This window comes from Chlorocebus sabaeus, chromosome 9 (assembly GCF_047675955.1).
Source record: "Chlorocebus sabaeus isolate Y175 chromosome 9, mChlSab1.0.hap1, whole genome shotgun sequence".
Lineage (NCBI taxonomy): Eukaryota > Metazoa > Chordata > Mammalia > Primates > Cercopithecidae > Chlorocebus > Chlorocebus sabaeus.
This window is the reverse complement of record NC_132912.1, coordinates 53254349-53274430: the sequence shown is the minus strand read 5'-3', so window position 1 is coordinate 53274430 and position 20082 is coordinate 53254349. Positions and strand designations below refer to the sequence as shown.

The 20082-nt window shown below is 41.1% G+C and overlaps 2 protein-coding genes across 5 annotated transcripts in view; one reads left to right on the top strand and one right to left on the bottom strand.

Moving 5' to 3' along the window:
- Positions 1–632: 632 nt before the first annotated feature.
- LOC103215856 (glutamate dehydrogenase 1, mitochondrial-like) lies at positions 633–12784 on the bottom strand. 4 transcript variants are annotated; one of them, XR_005244102.2, is made up of 8 exons: positions 10671–10973; positions 9215–9352; positions 8989–9126; positions 8472–8549; positions 7466–7589; positions 5957–6048; positions 3300–3387; positions 1428–1532 (listed from the first exon to the last, which is right to left on the bottom strand). XR_005244102.2 is itself a non-coding variant. In XM_073019003.1 (7 exons), exons 2-7 carry the CDS (start codon positions 9323–9325, stop codon positions 1413–1415), a joined length of 663 nt encoding a protein of 220 aa, XP_072875104.1. In that variant the 5' UTR covers positions 9326–9352; positions 12682–12784; the 3' UTR covers positions 633–1412. The 4 variants fall into 4 exon arrangements, 3 of the variants coding, with proteins under 3 accessions (XP_072875104.1, XP_007960859.2, XP_072875105.1); XM_073019003.1 differs by lacking the exons at positions 3300–3387; positions 10671–10973 and adding an exon at positions 12682–12784 and having other exon boundaries at positions 633–1532; XM_007962668.3 differs by lacking the exon at positions 3300–3387 and having other exon boundaries at positions 633–1532.
- An 899-nt stretch (positions 12785–13683) lies between these two features.
- Positions 13684–20082, top strand: part of LOC103215858 (arf-GAP with GTPase, ANK repeat and PH domain-containing protein 11-like) — a 43375-nt gene continuing 36976 nt past the window's right edge. The window contains 5 exon segments of the mRNA XM_073019005.1: positions 13684–13790; positions 15055–15257; positions 15676–15767; positions 16147–16336; positions 17591–17676. The gene's annotated coding sequence lies outside the window, so the exon portion shown is untranslated.

The window sequence follows — 20082 nt, the reverse complement described above, 5'->3', positions numbered from 1 at the left end:
GGGCAACTGACAATAAAGTGGAAGGAAATATTATACGGGTGGTCGCTATAAACATTTCAGAAATCCAATTGCAGTATTATAACTTATGAAAAGAGAAACTACCACATGTAAAAACACAGAAAAGAAACATAAGTTTTGGAAAACGTAGACTTTTAATACTTGCTTTTATCACCATGCAGTTACAAAGTAGTTAGAAATTTCTCAAGGGTGTTACAGTTAAAAGAAAAAAAAAACCTCATTCTTACACATATTATTATTTAGCACTTCATGGGGACACTACTGTTCAAAAGGCTCTGGCCAAATAACTCCCAAACAAAACACTCAACCCAAGGTTGTTTTCAGTCCACTGTTAGCGAAGCTGGGTGCAGAATGGAAAACCTCTAAAAGGAGAGGACACAAAGTCAGGTGAGTAGGGCCCATTGGCAAAGCTCAGAGCCAGCCAGACTCCAAACAGGGAGCCCAAGTGGTTTTTTTCTGTGACACTCTACTTGAATTACTGTTTAATTAGTCAACCATAGATCTTCCAAAGAAAACAATTAGTTAACATGATAAAAAGGTCACTGCATTCTTTGGACTATGTGTCAATTACAGTTAGCAAATTCTGACAGTTTTAACAAAAATAGCCTCCACCATTTTGCAGGTATGAAGAAAACTTAATTATCCACAAGGCTTTTAATGTTTGCTGGACAACAATACATGACTGACAGGCTATAAATGACACTGTTTTATGATACTAGTTTTTTTAATTTATTATTTTTATAGGCATTCACTGTTTGAGTCAAGGTTAGGCTTGTTAAGTGATTAAAGGCAATTTTATTACAGCAGCATGTACTTATTTTATTCTAAAAGAATAGAATTCATAAACAGAAACAGCTTTTATATTTGTAACCTGCAAAATTGAGTTATTTTGCTGATATAAAATACTAAGAACTCACTTGAGGACCATGCCACCTTCTGAAAAGGCCACACACCTACTTCTTAAATGTGCTAAAGTTACAGCGTGTCCCAGACTGGTCCAGAGCAAAATAAGCAAGCAACTGACTGCTCTTGCCTGTCCCTTCCCCAGCAATAGCACTGATTGTGTTGGGAAAAGTCACAGAGCAAGGCTGCACAGCCAGATGGAGGAGACTTTTTATTTAAAGGCAAAATACCCAAATGGCTCTCTGGTGTAGGTGATTTCTACTTTCACACTCAGCTTGTACATGATCCCCTAACCTTAATTTCTTTCTCCTTCACTTCCAAAATCCTTCACAATCCAAATCCAGCCCCTGATTTGGATTGACTTGTTGAGAATGGTATCCATTATTACTGAGTCAGGAGAGAAAGGGATTTCTGTGGTTACATGTAAACTTGTGATAGGTCTGCAGAAGTTACAGGTGAAGAGGGTAGTGAGGAAGTCAGCCACGATCCATCTATGTGAAGGTCACACCAGCTTCATTGTACACTTTGAAGACTTTCTCGATGGCATTGACATAGGCAGCTGTTCTCAGGTCCAATCCCAGGTTATACTTCATGGCTGTGCACACAATTTGCTGAAAAGAAAGAGAAAATGCAGTGAAGATAATCCTGACTCAAGGGGCCAGGCCCAAAACACACAAGGCCCAGACAGGCCTGGTCCAAGTTACCTTCTCAGTGTTTCAAGGCAGGACTTGGGCAGCCAAAGACAAACTACTGTAGCAGCAGAACCTCTAGGCAGGAGGGCCTAATTCTCTGGACTTAACAATGGGGTGGCTGGGTGCAGTGGCTCACGCCTGTAATCCCAGCACTTTGGGAGGCTGAGGTGGGCAGACCACTTGAAGTCAGGAGTTCAAGACGAGACTCACCAACATGGTGAAACCACATCTCTACTAAAAATATAAAAATTAGGCCGGGCACGGTGGCTCGCACCTGTAATCCCAGCTCTTTGGGAGGCCAAGGCTGGCAGATCACTTGAGGTCAGGAGTTCAAGACCAGCCTGACCAACATGGTGAAACCACATCTCTACTAAAAATACAAAAAAATTAGCCAGGCGTTGGGGTGGATGCCTGTAATCCCAGCTACTCTGGAGGCTGAGGCAGGAGAATTGCTTGAACCCAAGAGGCGGCGGTTGCAGTGAGCCGAGATCGCACCATTGCACCACTCCAGGTGGGCGACAGAGCGAGACTCCATCTCAAAAAACAAAACAAAACAAAAACAAAAATTAGTTGGGCATGTTGGCTCACACCGGTAATCCCAGTTACTTGGGAGGCTGAGGGACAAGAATTGCTCGAATTCGGGAGGCGGAGGTTACAGTGAGCTGAAATTGCGCCACTGCACTCTAGCCTGGGCAACAGGGCAAGACTCCGTCTCAAAAAAACAAAAAAAGAAAAGGATGAAGAAAATGTTCTAGAATTCTATAGTGGTGATGGCTAGTATATATAATAAAGGATGCCAAATTGTATACTTTAAAAAGATGAATTTATACCACAGAAACCCTATCTCAATCAAAAATTAACAAGAAAAACAATAGCACTAAGCACCACCTTCATCATCAATATCTGCTTATGCTATTTCATCATAAATCCAAGCAGATAGAATCTGAACCCAAGAAGAAATTAGGAAAACGGGACTCAAACTGTGGTTGAGGCCTTAAAGTAGGGATCAAGCAGTCAAAGTGACTTTTGCTTATACCAAATTCTACAGTAAGGTAGCTTCCTATAGCTATAACATAGTGGCGCACTGAGCTACAACCCAATTTGGCTAACTACTCGATATTGGGCTAGCCGCCAATGTCATTACCTCCTAAATGAGCCTTATTATTTCTTTCCAAAGCCTCATAAACGTATTTGAAGACTCTAAAAAAACTGCTCATCATCTGAGACTGAAAAAGCACGTGTTTTGCTACACACAAATGAGGAGCATTGAACAGACTGCTATTTTCTTTTTTGTTTTTTGAGAGGGAGTCTTGCTCTGCTGCCCAGGCTGGAGTGCAGTGGCGCGACCTCGGCTTACTGCATGCTCCGCCTCCCAGGTTCAAGCAATTCTCCTGCCTCAGCCTCCAGAGTAGGTGGGACCACAGGCGCCCGCCACCACACCTGGCTAATTTTTTGTATTTTTAGTAGAAAAGAGGTTTCACCGTGTTAGCCAGTATGGTCTCGATCTCCTGACCTTGAGATCCACCCACCTCAGCCTCCCAAAGTGCTGGGATTACAGGTGTCAGCCACTGTGCCCGGCCCAGATTGCCATTTTCTATCAGCACACACAGTCTGGTGGCTGAGATAACACGGTTGAGTTGCACTTCATGTGACTGGCAGGAAGGCAAACAGCATCTGCACACATACCCTGGTAGAATGCTCCATTTTGTATGACTCAGGGCCTCCACCATCAAGTCAGCTTCTCTCTTTCCTAATTTCTTTCTTGGAATGCTTTCTAAAAAATTAAGGACAATTAACTCACTACCACTCTTAAGGTGACATACAGAGCCACAAAACACATATGCCCAATAACAACTTAAAATGGGTCACTGATGTAGTTTGGACACTTATTGATTACATACTCTTCCAGGTACTAGGGGACCCTACAGAATAAAATCAAAATTCTGCTCTCACAGACTTTATATTCTAGTGGGAAGAGAGTTGTATATACATAGTCTTAAAACCATGAGGTTAAGTGGATCACTGAAGTTTTCAATCTAGATAGAGAAGTTGTTTAGGGACTCAGGCCTTCCAATGTTAGGAGAGTGGAGAGTTGAAGAGTTACCAGCAAGAGGCAATAGAGAAGAAATGTTCAGTGAGGTAGGAAGAAAACCAGGAGAAGGTGGTATCCTGGAAGCTAAGAGAAGAAATTGTTTCAAGGTGGGAGTGTCATTTGTGACAAGAACTGCTGATAGGTAAGCAAGATGAGGACTGAAAATAGCTACTGGATTTGGCAATGCTGGTGTCACTGGCTGTCTTGATAAGAATAGTCTTGGTGGAGTAGGTTCAAGTAAAGAAGAATTGGAGGCTGAGTATATACAACGCTTCCAAGGAGGTTTGCTGTACAGGAAACAAATGGCAGTACTGGGAGGGGAAGTGGGATTAAGATTTATACATTTTTTAAAACAGCATTTGGTAAGCTGAGGGGAATGACTCAGGAGGGAAAACTGCTGATGTAGGAGAGCACGCAAGCCCTTCCAATGTACTACTAGCCACTCGGGATGGATGTCATGTATGAAACAGTGGCACACAGGAGACTTTCAGAGACAGCCACAGAACTGCAGTGACACTTAAGCAGGGAGGGAATGTGTGTATTCCAGATAGAAGGACCAGAACAAAGATATCATCACTCTAGGAAAGAGGAAAGTTTACTGAGGGGAACAGTTAGTACCTAGAATGGCTAAAGCATTTTTTCTTTCTTTTAAACAAAACCTTTAACTTTTTCCCATGTTGCAATATAGTCTCAGAACTATTTTCCATTACTGAATATTTCATAAGATATAACTTAGTCATTACAATATATTCTTAAACTATGACTGAATATTTCCTAAGAAGATGTATTATAAGATATAACTCAGCCATTTTCCTGCCCCTGGACTTTAAATGAAACCAAATTTTAAAACTATCTACACATAGATTCTTTTTTTTTTGAGATGGAGTTTCATTCTTATTGCCCAGGCTAGAGTGCAACGGGACGATCTTGGCTCACTGCAACCTCCGCCTCCTGGGTTCAAGCAATTCTCCTGCCTCAGTCTCCCAAGCAGCTGGGACTACATGTGCCACCATTCCCAGCTAGTTTTGTATTTTTAGTAGAGACGGAGTTTCGCCATGTTGGCCAGGCTGGTCTCGAACTCCTGACCTCAGGTGATCCACCTGCCTTGGTCTCCCAAAATGCTGGGATTAGAGGCATGAGCCACCACATCTGGCCTACACATAGTTTCAATAGCATTATCGTGCATGGAGTGGTTCCTACTCTTTTGAATTATTTTCTTAGGATAAATTCCCAGAGGGGAGATTATCATAGCACCAAAGGGCAGGTGCTTTAATTACTTCACATTTTCCAAAGAGCTGCACCAATGTGCACTGTCACTACAATATAGGTACAACTATTTCACCATATACATGGTGAACATAAGATCCATTCATTGTTTTTGTTAATATATTTTTAAAACCCCTTTTTAACTTTGTATTTCTCTAACAATGAGGATAAATGTTTTCCCCAGGTTTATGTGCTATGGACTTTTGTTTTTCATGTCTTCCATCATTTACTGGTAAAGAAGTTTTCCTTCCTCCATCCCTCCCTCCCTTTATCCTCCCTTCCTCCTTTCTTTTCTTTTTGTGGAGGAGGGGTGCGGAGTCTCTCTCTGTGGCCCAAGCTAGAGCGCAGTGACACAGTCTTGGCTAACTGCAACCTCTACCTCCCAAGTTCAAGTGATTCTCCTGCCTCAGCCTCCCGAGTAGCTGAGACTACAGGTGAGTGCCAACACACCCGGCTAATTTTTATATTTTTAGTAGAGACGGGGTTTCACCACGTTGGCCAGGATGCTCTCTATCTCTTGGCTTCGTGATCTCCCAGCCTTGGCCTCCCAAAGTGCTGGGATTACAGGTGTGTGCCACCGAGCCTGGCCTCTTGCTTTCTTTCTATAGAGATGGGGACTTGCTATGTTCCCCAGGTTGGTCTCAAACTCTTGGACTCCCATATAGTTCGATCTAATGCTTACTTTTCAATTCTTCCTATTTCTCTGAAGCTTAAAATAATTAAAGTACATAATAATCCTTCACTGTTAAAACATGTGCGTGAAAAATACCAAATTTATTTATTTTAAATTTGTCAGTAGTCATTAGGATTCTTACTCCAGTTTTAGAATGTAATGAAAAGGGAAGGTAAAAAACACACATGTCACACACTTACTGTAAAGCTAATTACAAAGACTATGCCATAAATGAAATCCATCTAACCAGCTCTGCTGAACAAGAGAGCAGGGAGCATGTGTAAAGTACAACTGTGGGGTGAGCACACTCACCGATATCCTGTCTTGGAACTCTGCTGTGGGTACAATGGGAATAGTTCCACCATGCTTTCCAAATTTTCTTTCTAAACTCTCTTGAACAGACACTATGGGAAAAAAAAAAAGAGAGAGAGAGAGATCAAGATATTGCTAAGAGAAAAGAAAAATGAAGTAGAATCAAAAGTAGTCCCAAACAATAACTGTAACCCAAAAATGTACAGAGAGTTCTAATGACATAAAAGCGTTAATCACTTAAAACTCAGTCAAGAAGGGCCAGGCGCGGTGGCTGACGCCTGTAATCCCAGCACTTTGGGAGGCTGAGGCAGGTGGATCACTTGAGGTCAGGAGTTTGAGACCAGCCTGACCAACATGGTGAAATGCTGCCTCTACTAAAAACACAAAATTAGCTGGGCATGGTGATGCCTGCCTGTAATCCCAGCTACTTGGGAGGCTGAGGCAGGAGAATCACTTGAACCAGGGAGGCAGAGGTTGTAGCGAGCTGAGATTGTGCCACTGCACTCTAGCCTGGACAACAAGAATGAAACTGTCTCAAAAAAAAAAAAAAAAAAAAAAAAAACTCAGTCAAGAAGGAATAAAACACATCGCCAATTTCCTATATAAATGTGGATTTAGGTCACTGCTCTGTTTCCATAACACCCATTACCAGGGTTTTTCCTTGGCTCTATTAAAAAGAAAATGCTGGGGGAAAAAGAAAAGGAAACAGATGGAACACTTCACCCAGATTCTCACAGTGGGCTGAGTAGAGAAGCTCAGTAGGAGGTCTTGGTCTTATTTCAGCTTGCTGAGAAATTCTACTCTTAACTGTGGAGCTTACTCTAGTCAAAGAAAAACAAGTATTCTCATCAGGAGTCTCAAAAACAATTCTTGACACTAGACAGGCCTTTACTAAGAGCAACCAGAGACAGAACTGAGTATTGACAGTGGGGTTTTAAAATCACACTTAAATAAATATTATTGGCTGGGCGTGGTGGCTCATGCCTGTAATCCCAGCACTTTGGGAGGCTGAGGCAGGTGGATCACGAGGTCAGGAGATCAAGACAATCCTGACCAACATGGTGACACCCCGTCTCTACTAAAAATACAAAAATTAGCCAGCTATGGCAGCATATGCCTATAGTCCTAGCTACTTGGGAGGCTGAGGCAGGAGAATTGCTTGAACCTGGGAGGCGGAGGCTGCAGTAAGCTGAGTTCGCACCACTGCACTCCAGCCTGGACGACAGAGTGAGACTCTGTCTCAAAAAAGGAAAAAAAAAATTAATTTGTAGATTATATTCTGCGAACATTACATCACAGAATAAAAATCTGGATATAAGTATATGGGAGAGTTAATATCCAGAAAGACATTGTGCATTTTTGGTCTAAAGTTTCATGAGACAAAATATTATTTTCTTTTCTAAGACTCAATTCTTTCCCAAAGGGATAAGTTCTCTTAAGTGGACCTTTTTACAGCCTTTTAGCTGGCTCAAAAGATGAGTTTTGGTGAACAAGATTATCGACACTCACTGAGCAAGTGGTAGTTAGAATCCCTTTCATATTTGAAGGTCAAACGGCCATAGCGGACATGATTTAGATTCTTCAGCCACTCAAAGTAAGATACTGTCACTCCTCCAGCATTCAAGTAGAGATCCTATACACAAAAATAAGACACCAAAGAAATTAGAAGACGATGGTTTTAGCAAAAGCTTAAAATGAACCTAAGACCTTAATTTCAATACCAAGGTAGACTGAACTTCAACTATCACAAATATATTTTAGCTAGTATCAGGAATTTCACACTTAATTTAACACTCCTCCCCACTCTGCCAAATTCCATCTAACACTTTTTCTATTTAGGGAAAAAAAGATCATTGTTTGGCTTATTAATCAATGAATGTTAATCATCTTTGGTTAGAGCCTCTTCTGTACCAGAAGTTCTCAGACTAAATGGCTTGCCCACCAACCAACTGGATTGGACCGTCCACAGGGCCTCTCAGAAGACAGGATTCTTTCTCCTATTACCTAAGGGTAGCCTATTTCAGTTACATTAAATGTCTCAAGTGCTTTCAGCAAAGGGGGTTCTTTAAAATGCATCCCAAGCCCACACCAATTTCTAATAACTTTTTGGTGTAGACTCATGCTTACCTGCTAAAAAACCTGAGCATGTGTGCCTCATATTCGTTTTCTGAGTAAAGCCGGAAGGGGCACTTGAAATGCATAAGGTTAGGAATCATACAGAAAATCTTAGAACTTAAGTTAGAATAGTGTTTCTAACACAGCACACATTTCTATAACCAGACTCTTAGAAGGTTAAAGACATTCAGTAAAGACCGTGAAATTGGAATAAAGGTTTAGATCACAGTGAAAAGTGACAGGCTTAGAATTAACCATGCTTCTACTATATTTTCTAAAAAGTGAAATAAAGATGAATTCACTAGAGCTTAGGTGACTTATAATTCCTCTCTTCCTTCAAATTCCTTGCAAAAGACAATTACTAAATACATATAAAGCCTAATAAATATAGATGACCCACTGGAATAACCATGTTTCTCTCCAGGAAGATCTTGTCCGCTTCTGGAGTTGTTGGCCCATTGGCACCTTCAGCAATGATCTGCAAGAGAGTCAGGAACATAGAGAAATGCCAACAACACCATCAAATCCCCTCCACTGAGGGCAAGAGATGTGCATAAATGAACATGTGTTCATATGTGGGGAGAAGCACAGTTTCAGTTAAAATTAAATTTATAGAAGTTATTTTGCTCTGCAAAGTGTATAAAACTACCTTTTACTTTTCTATTTGTCTAGGTTTTGTTTTTTTTTTTTACAGGCGTGTCAGGCAGATACGTTTTTTTTGGTAATGGTTGCACAACTCTGTGCAGGAAGCTAAAAGCCATTAAATTATTTACTTTAAATGGGGGAAGTGTATGGTACGTATAATATATGCCAATAAAGCTGCTAAAAAGAAAGAGAAAACTCAATCAGATTCTTCTATGACCCCCTGACGTCATTCACATTGAAAATGTTGGTTCCGGTTTCTATAATGTTGTCACCTTGGCTTTGACTCTGGGCGCGTTGGATTTGGTCAACTGCTTCTCACTGGCAGCTGGGATTAGTATGTCACAGTCCGCCTCCAAGATGCTTCCTTCATAGGGCTTTGCCTTGGGGAAGCCCAGAATGGACCCATGTTGCTGCCATTGATTGAAAATCACAATTAATAGCTGTACCAGAGTTTAAATGTTTATATTTAGTGTCTATGCCATAAAAATATATTAATACCAATTTGAAGTCTTCCAGTTCCTTTGGGTCAATACCATCTGGATTCCATATACTCCCATCAGACTCACCAACAGCAATACATTTAGCACCAAAACGATGTAAATATCTCATAGAGTGTAGGCCCACATTACCAAATCCCTGTGAAGAACAATAATCCATGACACAAAAATTAAAGTCCTGGTATAGACAGCAAGAGTCATATTTTGACCAATGTAAATCCACATTCTGTTCATTTAGAAGCAATTCTCAAAATTCTTTTGCCAAAAGAAACAATGTACTAACTGGTTTCTCTTCAATAATAAAATTCTCTGTTTAAGAATGTGATGATTGGGCATGGTGGCTCACGCTTGTAATTCCAGCACTTTGGGAGGCTGAGGCAGGTGAACCACTTGAGATCAGGCGTTCGAGACCAGCCACAGCCAACATGGTGAAACCCCGTCTCTATTAAAAAATACAAAAAACTAGCTGGGCGTGGTGGCTGGCGCCTGTAGTCCCAGCTACTCGGGAGGCTGAGGCAGGAGAATGGCTTAAACCCGGGAGGCGGAGCTTGCAGTGAGCCGAGATCCGGCCACTGCACTCCAGCCTGGGCGGCAGAGCCAGACTCCGTCTCAAAAAAAAAAAAAATACAAAAATTAGTCAGGTGTGGTGTCCCATGCCTGTAATCCCAGCTACTTGGGAGGATGAGGCAGGTGAATCGCTGGAACCTGGGAGATGGAGGCTGTAGTGAGCCGAGATTGCATCATTGCACTCCAGCCTGGGCAATAGAGTGAGACTCTGTTGCCCAGGCTGGAGTGCAATGGCACAATTTCGGCTCATTGTAGCCTCTGCCACCTGGGTTCAAGTGATTCTCTTGCCTTAGCCTCCCAAGTAGCTGGGATTACAGGCGCCACCATCATGCCTAGCTAATTTTTCTTTTAGTAGAGATGGCATTTTACCATGTTGGCCAGGCTGGTCTCGAATGCCTGGCCTCAAGTGATCCACTCGCCTTGGCCTCCCAAAATGCTGGGATTACAGGCATGAGCCACCATGCCCAGCTACAACTTCTGTTGTAAAATTATTTCAACTTAATTAAGATTCTCCTAAGTAAAATACATGTTAACACATCAAACAAATTTGGGTCAATGTGTAAACCTTTCTATATACTTACAAAACTTAGAGAGTTATGTTAAGGGACTTGCCCTTCTAGATACAATTTCAAGTTTGAATACTGACCAATATTTTGGTTGAATTTGGTGATAGTTGGTAATAGTTTCACATCTACTTGAGAGATACTTAAATCAGTTCTAGTTACATGAATCATAGCAAGGTTCAAAAAACAAAAGATCCATTACTCTGGAAACCACCATTCTAAATTTAAGAGATACGAGATAACTGAATTTTAAAATTACAATTCTAAAAACATTAAAAACTATACTTAATGTCTATCAGTTATTAAAGAAACTTTTTTTTTTTTAACCTTAACAACAAATATTTTATCTTCAAACCCTGGTGTCATTCCTAAAATGCTCATGTAAGAAGCTTTCAATGATGAAGTTTTCAATCCCATGGAAGACGCCACAGCCAGTAGCAGAGATGCGTCCATCGATTCCCCCTTGGCTGATGCGTTTACCAGTAACACAGGCGTGTCCATTAATATCCTCTAAGAGGGAGTAATTGAAAGAATGAAATGTCAAGTCCAATTTCTCTGTTGAACAAATATAATGAATTAAAGTCAAAGCACATTCTCATTTAATGCTAATTAGGAGTGTGTATGAATGTATTTAAGGTACACTTTTACCAATAGGGACAACACTCACTTTTTCAGAAAAAAGACTATATTTTCTTTTTTTTTTTTTTTTTTTTTTTTTGAGACAGAGTTTCACTCTTGTTGCCCAGGCTGGAGTGCAATGGCGTGATCTTGGCTCACCGCAACCTCTGCCTCCCAGGTTCAAGCAATTCTTCTGCTTCAGCCTCCCGAGTAGCTGGGATTGCAGGCATGTGCCACCACGCCCGGCTAATTTTGCAGTTTTAGTAGAGACAGGGTTTCTCCATGTTGCTCAGGCTGGTCTCGAACTCCCAACCTCAGGTGATCCACCCACCTCGGCCTCCCAAAGTGCTGGGATTACAGGCATGAGGCACCATGCTTGGCAAAGTAGACTATATTTTCTGATGGAAAAAACAGTGTAGGGATTGAACATCAAGTAAGTACAAATAACATCACAAAAGTAGAGCTAGTTCAGCCTAAAGCTATCATTCCTTCAACAAGTATTTAAGCTCTACTAAATCAAGGTACATACACATCTCATTCACGAGTGTCTTAAAATCTACTATAAGACTTGAGTATGTCACCAAAGCAGAGCTTGAGACAGGAAGAGGCTTTACAATTTTCTTGGATGGGAAGACTCACTGTTGTCTTCTGCCACTATTTAAAAAGGAAGTTTTTAATATAACTTGATACTTAATATAACATGATATCCAAGTTCATCTAAGAGTAGACTAATGAAACTATTTAATGAAGTATTTTTAAAAAGGTATGTGTGGATGAGAGTCTCTGCTTCTGTGTGAGTAGAGTATCTTTGGTAGCAGTGGTTAGTTCTGCAAAGTGGAGATGGGGTTAGCAGTCTTCACCACCCATCTTTCTGTCCTTTTTCAACTGAAGATGTGCATATATTCTTGTTCAGAAACAGGTGTAATTTAAAAAAAGAAGAATGGGGCTCAGGAGGGCTTCCCTTCGAAGGCATCAAATATACTATAAACATGGCCACCGGAACACTGCAGAGTAAACTCACCGATGGAGCAGGAGAAACTACAGTCTTATTTTATACAGGCAATCAATACAAAATGAGAATCCATATAAAATTTTAAGTCAATGGCAAAAGTATGAAATAGTCAATAAACTTGTTGAAGCAATTTGCTATCCATGTAAACAAAATAAAATGCCTTACTTCACACTGAACCCCTAACTCCCAACATATCCCTAACGTTCCAGCTGGCTGAATTAAAAAGTGATCTGTTCTTTATCTGTATTGTTTAAATATTTTTACACAGAGAACTTAGAATTATATTATTTGTATAATTACCAACAAAAAGGATGAAAGCAAGGAAGGAAAACGCAATCTAGTAAAGTGATTTATAAAATTAGTTTTCCCACAATTTGCTTTCATGAGTAATTAACACTCATGAATACAGAAATGGAAACTGAGTGCCAAATGCTTTTCAACAGTGAGAATGCAAATGCTGGAGCTGAAGGAAATACTGTCTGGGGTCAAGCCTGGCGCCAACTGCCAGGCTCCCCAGCATACGTAATGGTCCTGAGAGCCCAGAGAAGAATACATTCTCCCACCAACACTGCACTTCTAGGTGGGGCTAGGAGAAAAAGGGTGGCACGTTCCAGTTCACATTTAGAAATGAGTAACAAAAACAATTGCGTCCTTCCCGTAGGCCTTGATTTTAGATTGCTTATCACTTAAAGAAGGAAAATTGCGTACCAGTATAGTTCAAGGGGGCCGTGCTTCACAAGACTTTCTCTTGCTGTTAGCACTGAGAATGAGCTACAAACAACAACATAACGTCCACTGCTTTGCACTACTCAATGTAGTGTCTTGCTTAAACAGAACAAGAGACCGGCTGGGCGCGGTGACTCACGCTTGTAATCCCAGCGCTTTGGGAGGTCGAGGAGGGTGGATCACCTGAGACCAGCCTGGCCAACATGGTGAAATCCCAACTCTACTAAAAATACAAAAAAATAGCCGGGCTAATGACAGGCGCCTGTAATCCCAGCTACTTGGGAGCCTGAGGCAGGAGAATCTCTTGAACCCGGGAGGCAGAGGTTGTGGTGAGCCGAAATCGCGCCACTGCAGTCCAGCCTGGGTGATCCAGTGAGACTCCGTCTCAAAAAAAAAGAACAGGAGACCACACTCAGAGTTCACTGCTAAATGAGTCTCCTTCTGGCTTTTTGCACGGCACCAAGGAACCCGAGCCAGGTCGCACAGCTGCCCTGCCCTTCAGCGAGGACTCAGGCGAGCTCGGTGTACGCAACTAGGGAGTGCTACCGCGGGAGTTGAGACAGCGGATTGCGAGAGCAGGGTGTGGCGGAATCAGCAGGGACGCGGTCCCGGCGCAACGCACTGCGCAGACGGCGCCGGCGCCCGCACTCAGCTGTTGGGGGGGGTCTTTCCTCCAGCTCTCCCCTGAACGTTCTCCAGGCGCCGGTCTCTTTTTTCTGTCTTCTTGTTTCCCTCCGCCGAGTCGGCGCCACTGTGAATTTCCGTTTCCGGCGGTGTCCAAGCGGACCTGAGAAGTCGTAGTCGTGAGCAGGTTCGGTGGTGCGGCGGCCTGGGATAGGCGGCGGTGGGTTGTGGCAGGTGTCGGTGGGGTCCCTGGCCCTGGGGCACTGGGAAGATCGCGAGTCGTGCGCTTGGGAAGGTCCTCCCGCGGTCCTCCGACTCATCTTTGCTCCCGAGGAGCAGCATATTTAGCATCTGCTGGAGGTGTGCCCCGGGGGTCGTTGGGAGAGTGACGGGATGAATCCCTGCAGAGAGCCCAGACTGGGAGGGAAGATGTCCTGAAGACGTCGTTTCCTGGCGACGTGGTGCCGGTAGGCGACTTAGACCTGAGCCGAATCTGTTGACCCCAAATTGTGCTTTTCCCACCAAGAGCAAAAGGGAGAGAAATATTAGTACAAGTTCGGAACTAAAATAGAGAAGCAACGTGATCTCTGAAATCACACAGCTATTCAGTTTCAAAGCGTTCCTAGTTCCCAGCCCTCCTAACTCCCGGCCGGTGTTCCTTGACAATATGGTGATATATAAAGACTTTCTATTTCCGCTCGTGTGTGTGTCTGTGGGAAGTCTCTGACTCACCTCTATGCTCCAGTAGCACCCTGTGCAGCCTTGCAATGTAGCTCTCATTGCATGGCACGGAAGACACTAGTTTGGATTTTCTCTGCCAGTCAGAGCATAGCTATATCCATTTACTGGCCCAGTGGCTAGCACATCAGAGACACAAACGTTTATTAAATGGAATTAATACAGGACCTTAATTGAATGAAATGGCACCCTGCTCCGCTTTTTTTCAATCAAGCTGTCAGATTTTATGCAGCCCCATATCCTTAAAAAACTCACTAATTCAGTGATTACCAATTTATTGGCCACAGATTCCCTGGTACCTCAGAAATCACTGGAAGGGTCTCTGTAAGTCCATGGGGTCTCCAGGCATCATCTAGAACCAGTCATATCTCATACATACAGATACTACTATTTTTCAAATGTGTGTAGATGAGCTGTAATTTAGGAGTTTTAGAGTCGACAGGTACTAAAAGTAATACTGTGATCATATTGGAAGTTAAAAAAATGGTTTAAAATTTTTTATTAAAATTTAAGTTTTAGTTTAAGTTAGGAAACCACTTCATTCGTCTGGTTGATTTCTAGGTATGAGCTGTGCAGTATGGTAGCCACATGTGACTATTTAGAGTTAGAATGAAATTAATTAAAAATTCATTTTTTCAGTTTCTCTAAGTATATTTTAAGTAACCACATGTGGCTGAAGGCTGAATAGCTGAAAAGTACAGATATAGAATATTTCCATCCTTGCAGAAATAGATAGTGCTGATGTTGACACTTAAGATGAATAAAAAGTAACTTAACCATAAAATGTAACCTTAGCAGAGGTAACTCATCTAATTTATAGCATAACAGAGAGAAATGAAATTGGGGATGGTTAAGCAGTTCCTACCCTTGTTCAGTGAACAAATACATCATCTCTTCATAAAGAAATAAATGAAATTTAATGTTTTCCCCTGTGTATTGACTGGATTGTAAAATGCTTCTCCCACCTCCTTACCCCAACCTTCTTCCTTGTAGGTTACAGTTACTTGTTATTGGTAAGTAGCCACTATGGAAACTAAGGACCAGGGAAACAGAAAGAAAAACAATGGACCCAAAGCTGCAAAGAAAAAGAAGCGGCATCTGCAGGATCTCCAGCTAGGAGACTAAGATGCCCGGAAGAGAAATCCCAAAGCTTTTGCAGTTCAGTCTGCTGTGGGGATGGCTCGATACTTTCACAGGTGTGTTTAGCTATAGCCTGATGGTTCTTCCTTTGATTCTTTTTAAATAGTAGGAGCCTCTCACAGGTGACATTTGGAGTCACAAGTCTAGTCCAGCTCCAAAGGACATGCAGATGCATGTTGTGTGGCTTTTACTAAAACATGAGAAGCCTTCCCATAGAAGCTGCCTTGCCTCCAGCATCTGCACACTGGTTGGTGTTTCTTGCCCAAAATACAAGAATTTATAGAATTTGTTTCTTCCTAAACTTTAAACTGTTTCTACAGTGATGATAAGTGTGCTTTTTCCCTCCAACTTTTACAAAGTTGTAATATAAAATACAAAAATTACAATATGTAATACTAACATAGCTTTATTTAGTGAGTCCTTGTGATATTCTTAGCAGTGGACTTTAAATATTATTCAACTAAATCCTTCCAGCAGCCTTACCAGAGTAGGAATCATTCCTGCCCTCATTTTATGGACAAGAAAACTGAGGTCAAGAAAACAAGTTACCTCCAATCATATAACCAGTAAGTAGGAGAGCCAAATTTAACTCCAGAGCCTCTGCTCTTATCTGTTATGATGCACTGCCTCGGTATTTATGTTTTGGTTTTTAAAAAACGATTTAAATCACTCCTAAAACAGTCAAATTTAAGGAATATTTAATTTTCATCTCTATATTATTGAAGTCATCTTGTTACATCTTTATTGAACAGTAATGATTTGGATGGGGGTCAGAAGTTAATAATTGACAAGTTAATTATATTTATATATTGTCTGTTGTACTCTATAAAATATACTAAAGTACTCATATCTATAAGTATACCAAAAAAAGTCTATTTATAAGGTTGATACCTTTTACTCTGTTTTGAGAATGAGTTTACTTTTTTTTTTTCCTTTGATGAATAGGTGTCAGGATTTGAAGACAAAAAAGCATCATATTCCAGTGGTTGATCGAACTCCACTGGAGCCCCCACCAATAGTGGCAGTGGTGACGGGGCCTCCAAAGTTGGAAAGAGCACTTTGATATAATGCCCCATTTGGAACTTCACCCGGCAGAAGTTGACCGAGATCAGAGGCCCTGTGAGGATCGTGTCAGGTAGGAGATGCTGCCGCAGACACAGAGTTGGCGTGACTGTTGTCATCTGAGGGACATGCGTGTGTTTGTTGTTTTCTTGAATGGAGCATGTTAAATATTGTCATATCGTGTTACCTCTCTTATACTTTTACTAAGTTAGCTATAACTTCAGAAAAGGGTAAGTTCCCAGAGATAAGGATGTGATACATATCTTATCCTGACTGCTCTATGGCTCTACCAAGCATGTTCCTTGGAAGGGCCTAGCAGGCCTGGTCACTGTGAACACATCATTTAACAGACAGCACGTACCTCCTATGTGCCAGGTGCACATGCTTGCCCTTATGAAGCCGCATGCTGGTGGAAGTGCGCCTTTTCTCTTTTTCTTATGAGAATTTGCTTTGGGAGATGGTGACCTTTCCAAGTTTGAGGGAAGTAAAACAAACTTCCAGTGGTAGAATGGTAATGCACTCTCTGAAATCTCTTGTTATTGCAGTAACATAGTTGGATTGAGACTTTCTTTTATCTTTGGAGCATCCATACTTTCTTCTCCTTTTTTTTAGACAGAGTCTTACTCTGTGGCACAGGCTAGAATGCAGTGGTGTGATTACAGCTCACTGCAGCCTCAACCTCCCAGGCTCAAGCAATCCTCCTACCATAGCCTCCTGAGTAATGTATGCCACCACACCTGTCTAATTTTTCTTTTTTTTCCTATCTTTTTTGGTTTTGTACAGATGGGGTTTCCCCATGTGGCCCAGGCTTGTCTCAAAACTCCTGGACTTAAGGGATCCACCTGCCTTGGCCTCCCAAGGTGCTGGAACAAAGGCGTAAGCCACTGTACCCAGCCCCTATTTTCTTGACCATTTTCTTATTACCTGAATTTAGAAATGATTATCGTTATGAATATTCTGTTGCATTATGTTTGAGGATGTTTTTAGCGATAGTGGGAATACGGGAAGTTTGATAGAGGTGAAGACATGGTCCTGCAGCTGAACAGCAAGATCATGGTTATCATGGAGCATGTCGAGCCAGACTTTTCCGTGTTCGAGCACTTTTATTCATCTGGGTAGACTTTTGATGTTACTTAAATTTAGAACACAGCAAGAAAAACACGATGGAATTTATTTTATTTTACCAGTTTTTGCCCATAAAAATGAACTTCTGGTACACTTCTGTAAATGTATATGGTGTTTTACTGGATGCAATTTAAAAATGAAAATTAGAGTTGACGGTTAGTTTTTTCAGGGTCTTTTTAAAGTAAAAATTTCATCTTTTCAGTAATAGGTAAAAAGCACAGACTCACCGTTATTGAATGTGGGTGTGACATTAACATGATGGTTGATCTGGCTAAAGCAGCAGATCTGGTAAGTCAGCAGGGGCAGCCTGGGGTGCTGATGGAGACTTACAGCGTTGTGATAGGTTATTTGCCCTGTGAAGGGAAGAGAGTTTTATGATTATTAAAGGAATCATGATCATCATCAGGGATACAGTAGGTGTGACTGAATTGATGATGATAATAATAGTAGTAATAAATGTTATTATATTAATAATACAAATGGAATGTGCACAATGAAATGTATTCCAAAATCTAAAAGCAAATCACAGGATGGAGAAAACCTTTAGTGAACACAGCTAATAAGAGCTCATTAACATGCATACATATATACATACAAATATATCATAGTAAGTACCGTTTCTTCTTGGACCCTTCCTGGCACTGTGCTAACTGCTTTCTACAAATTTAGCTTACATAAACCCTTGATACACCCTTGAGGTAAGTAGGTATTATCTGTAGTTTACATAAGATGAAATAGAGCCTCCCAGCAGTTAAGTAACTTGTGTGAAGATGGGACCCTTGTTCTTGATGGTTCTAGAACCTTCATCCTTAATGATAACGCTAAAGTAAGTACATGAATTGCCTGAAGAAGTGGTCAGAGTTTATCAATAGAAAATTTAGATAGTACTCAGTGTGTGGAAAATGTACACGCTCTTGCATTTATGGAAATGATAATGTTCACTATTCCTGATACTCTATTAACTATCTTTTAAATTAGAAAAATAAAATACAAATTAACAACAACAACAACAACAACAACAAACGCCAGACGAAGTGGCTCATGCCTGTAATCCCAGCACTTTGGGAGGCGGAAGTGGGTGGATCACCTGAGGTCAGGAGTTCAAGACCAGCCTGACCAACATGCAGAAACCGCATGTCTACTAAAAGTACAAAATTTAGCCGGGTGAGGTGGTGCATCCCTAGAATCCTAGTTACTTAGGAGGTTGAGGCAGGAGAATCGCTTGAACCTGGTAGGCGGAGGTTGTGGTGAGCCGAGATTGTGCCATTGCATTCCAACCTGGGCAACAACAACGAAATTCTGTCTCAGGAAAAAAAAAAAAAAAAAAAGCAAAAAAAGCAAAAGAATAAGCCATATTGATTAGTAAGTGTGGGGTGACAGATACCTTGGTTTTTTTCATTTTTATTTAGTTTTTTCTAGAGCTACAGATTTTATACTTTGACCCAGGAAGACTCCTAAAATATAAGGAAAAAGTAATACAGATTTTAAAGTTGTTTCGTTTTAATGTCGGAAAACTAAGTAACATTCAAATGTTATGCTACTATTAGTAAAAATTAGTGTTATTAATGTAAAGTGTAAAGATTACTAAATCTTGTATACTTGAAATGATTGAAATAGTTCATAGAAGTTATTTGTTTCTCTTTCATTTAAAATGTAGCAAGTTTCTAATTTTAAAGACATGTATGTTAAGAGATGCCTTTACTTTTTTTTATTTTTAGTTATTATGGGTGCATAATAGTTGTACATATTTATGGGGTACATGTAGTATTTTGATACAAGCATACAATGTGTGATGATCAAATCAGGGTAATTTGGATATCCATCACTTCAAACATTTATAATTTCTTTGTGTTAGAGGCATTTTAATTTCATTCTTTTAGTTATTCTGAATTATATAATAAATTATAGTCACCCTAGTGTGCTATTGGATGCTAGAATTTATTCTACGTAACTGTATTTTTGTACCTGTTAACCTTTCCCTCTTTGTCCCTCCCTCCCTGGTCCCCTTCCCAGCCTCTTAACCATCACTGAGAGAGATGCCTATGTAAATCTTTTTCAGATTTTCAAAAGGAGCACACACATTTGGTAAAGCACTCTAACTAATGCAGGGTACACACAATGCACGTTTTCTCTTTCCTTGCTCTAACCACTGGTCTCTCAGGTCCCTGCAGAGCAGTATCCTTCCAGATGCATATAAACACACATGCCACCCTTTAAAAACACAAATGGTAGCTTATTTTACACACTCTTCTATGCTTTGCTTTTTTCATGTAATATATCTTGGAGGTATATAATCAGTAAGTACTGTAGCGCTGCGACCTTCTTTTTAATATAATATTCCATTCTATGGATGCACCATAATTTATTTAGCCTGGCTTATGTTGATTGCTCTGCTCTGGGTTGTCAGAGCCTCCTGACCACGGCAAAGGCACACACAGTACGTGGATTTAGGCGTGTACATGCGTGTGTGGATTAGGGGAGTAACACTGGCTTAGATGACAAAGATTGGCAGCTGAGGGACTGTTTCCTCCCTGTTCTTCCTGACCCTACAACCAGCTGCTTGCCCCTTGGCACTCTGACATCAGATGTGGTATGAGGATTTTCCATCTGTTCTTCGAGCTGGTCCAGTGTTGCTGGAGAGCTCTGCTTGCTGCCTCGGTCTGCAGTGGCAGTTGTGCTTTCCTACAAGCCCAA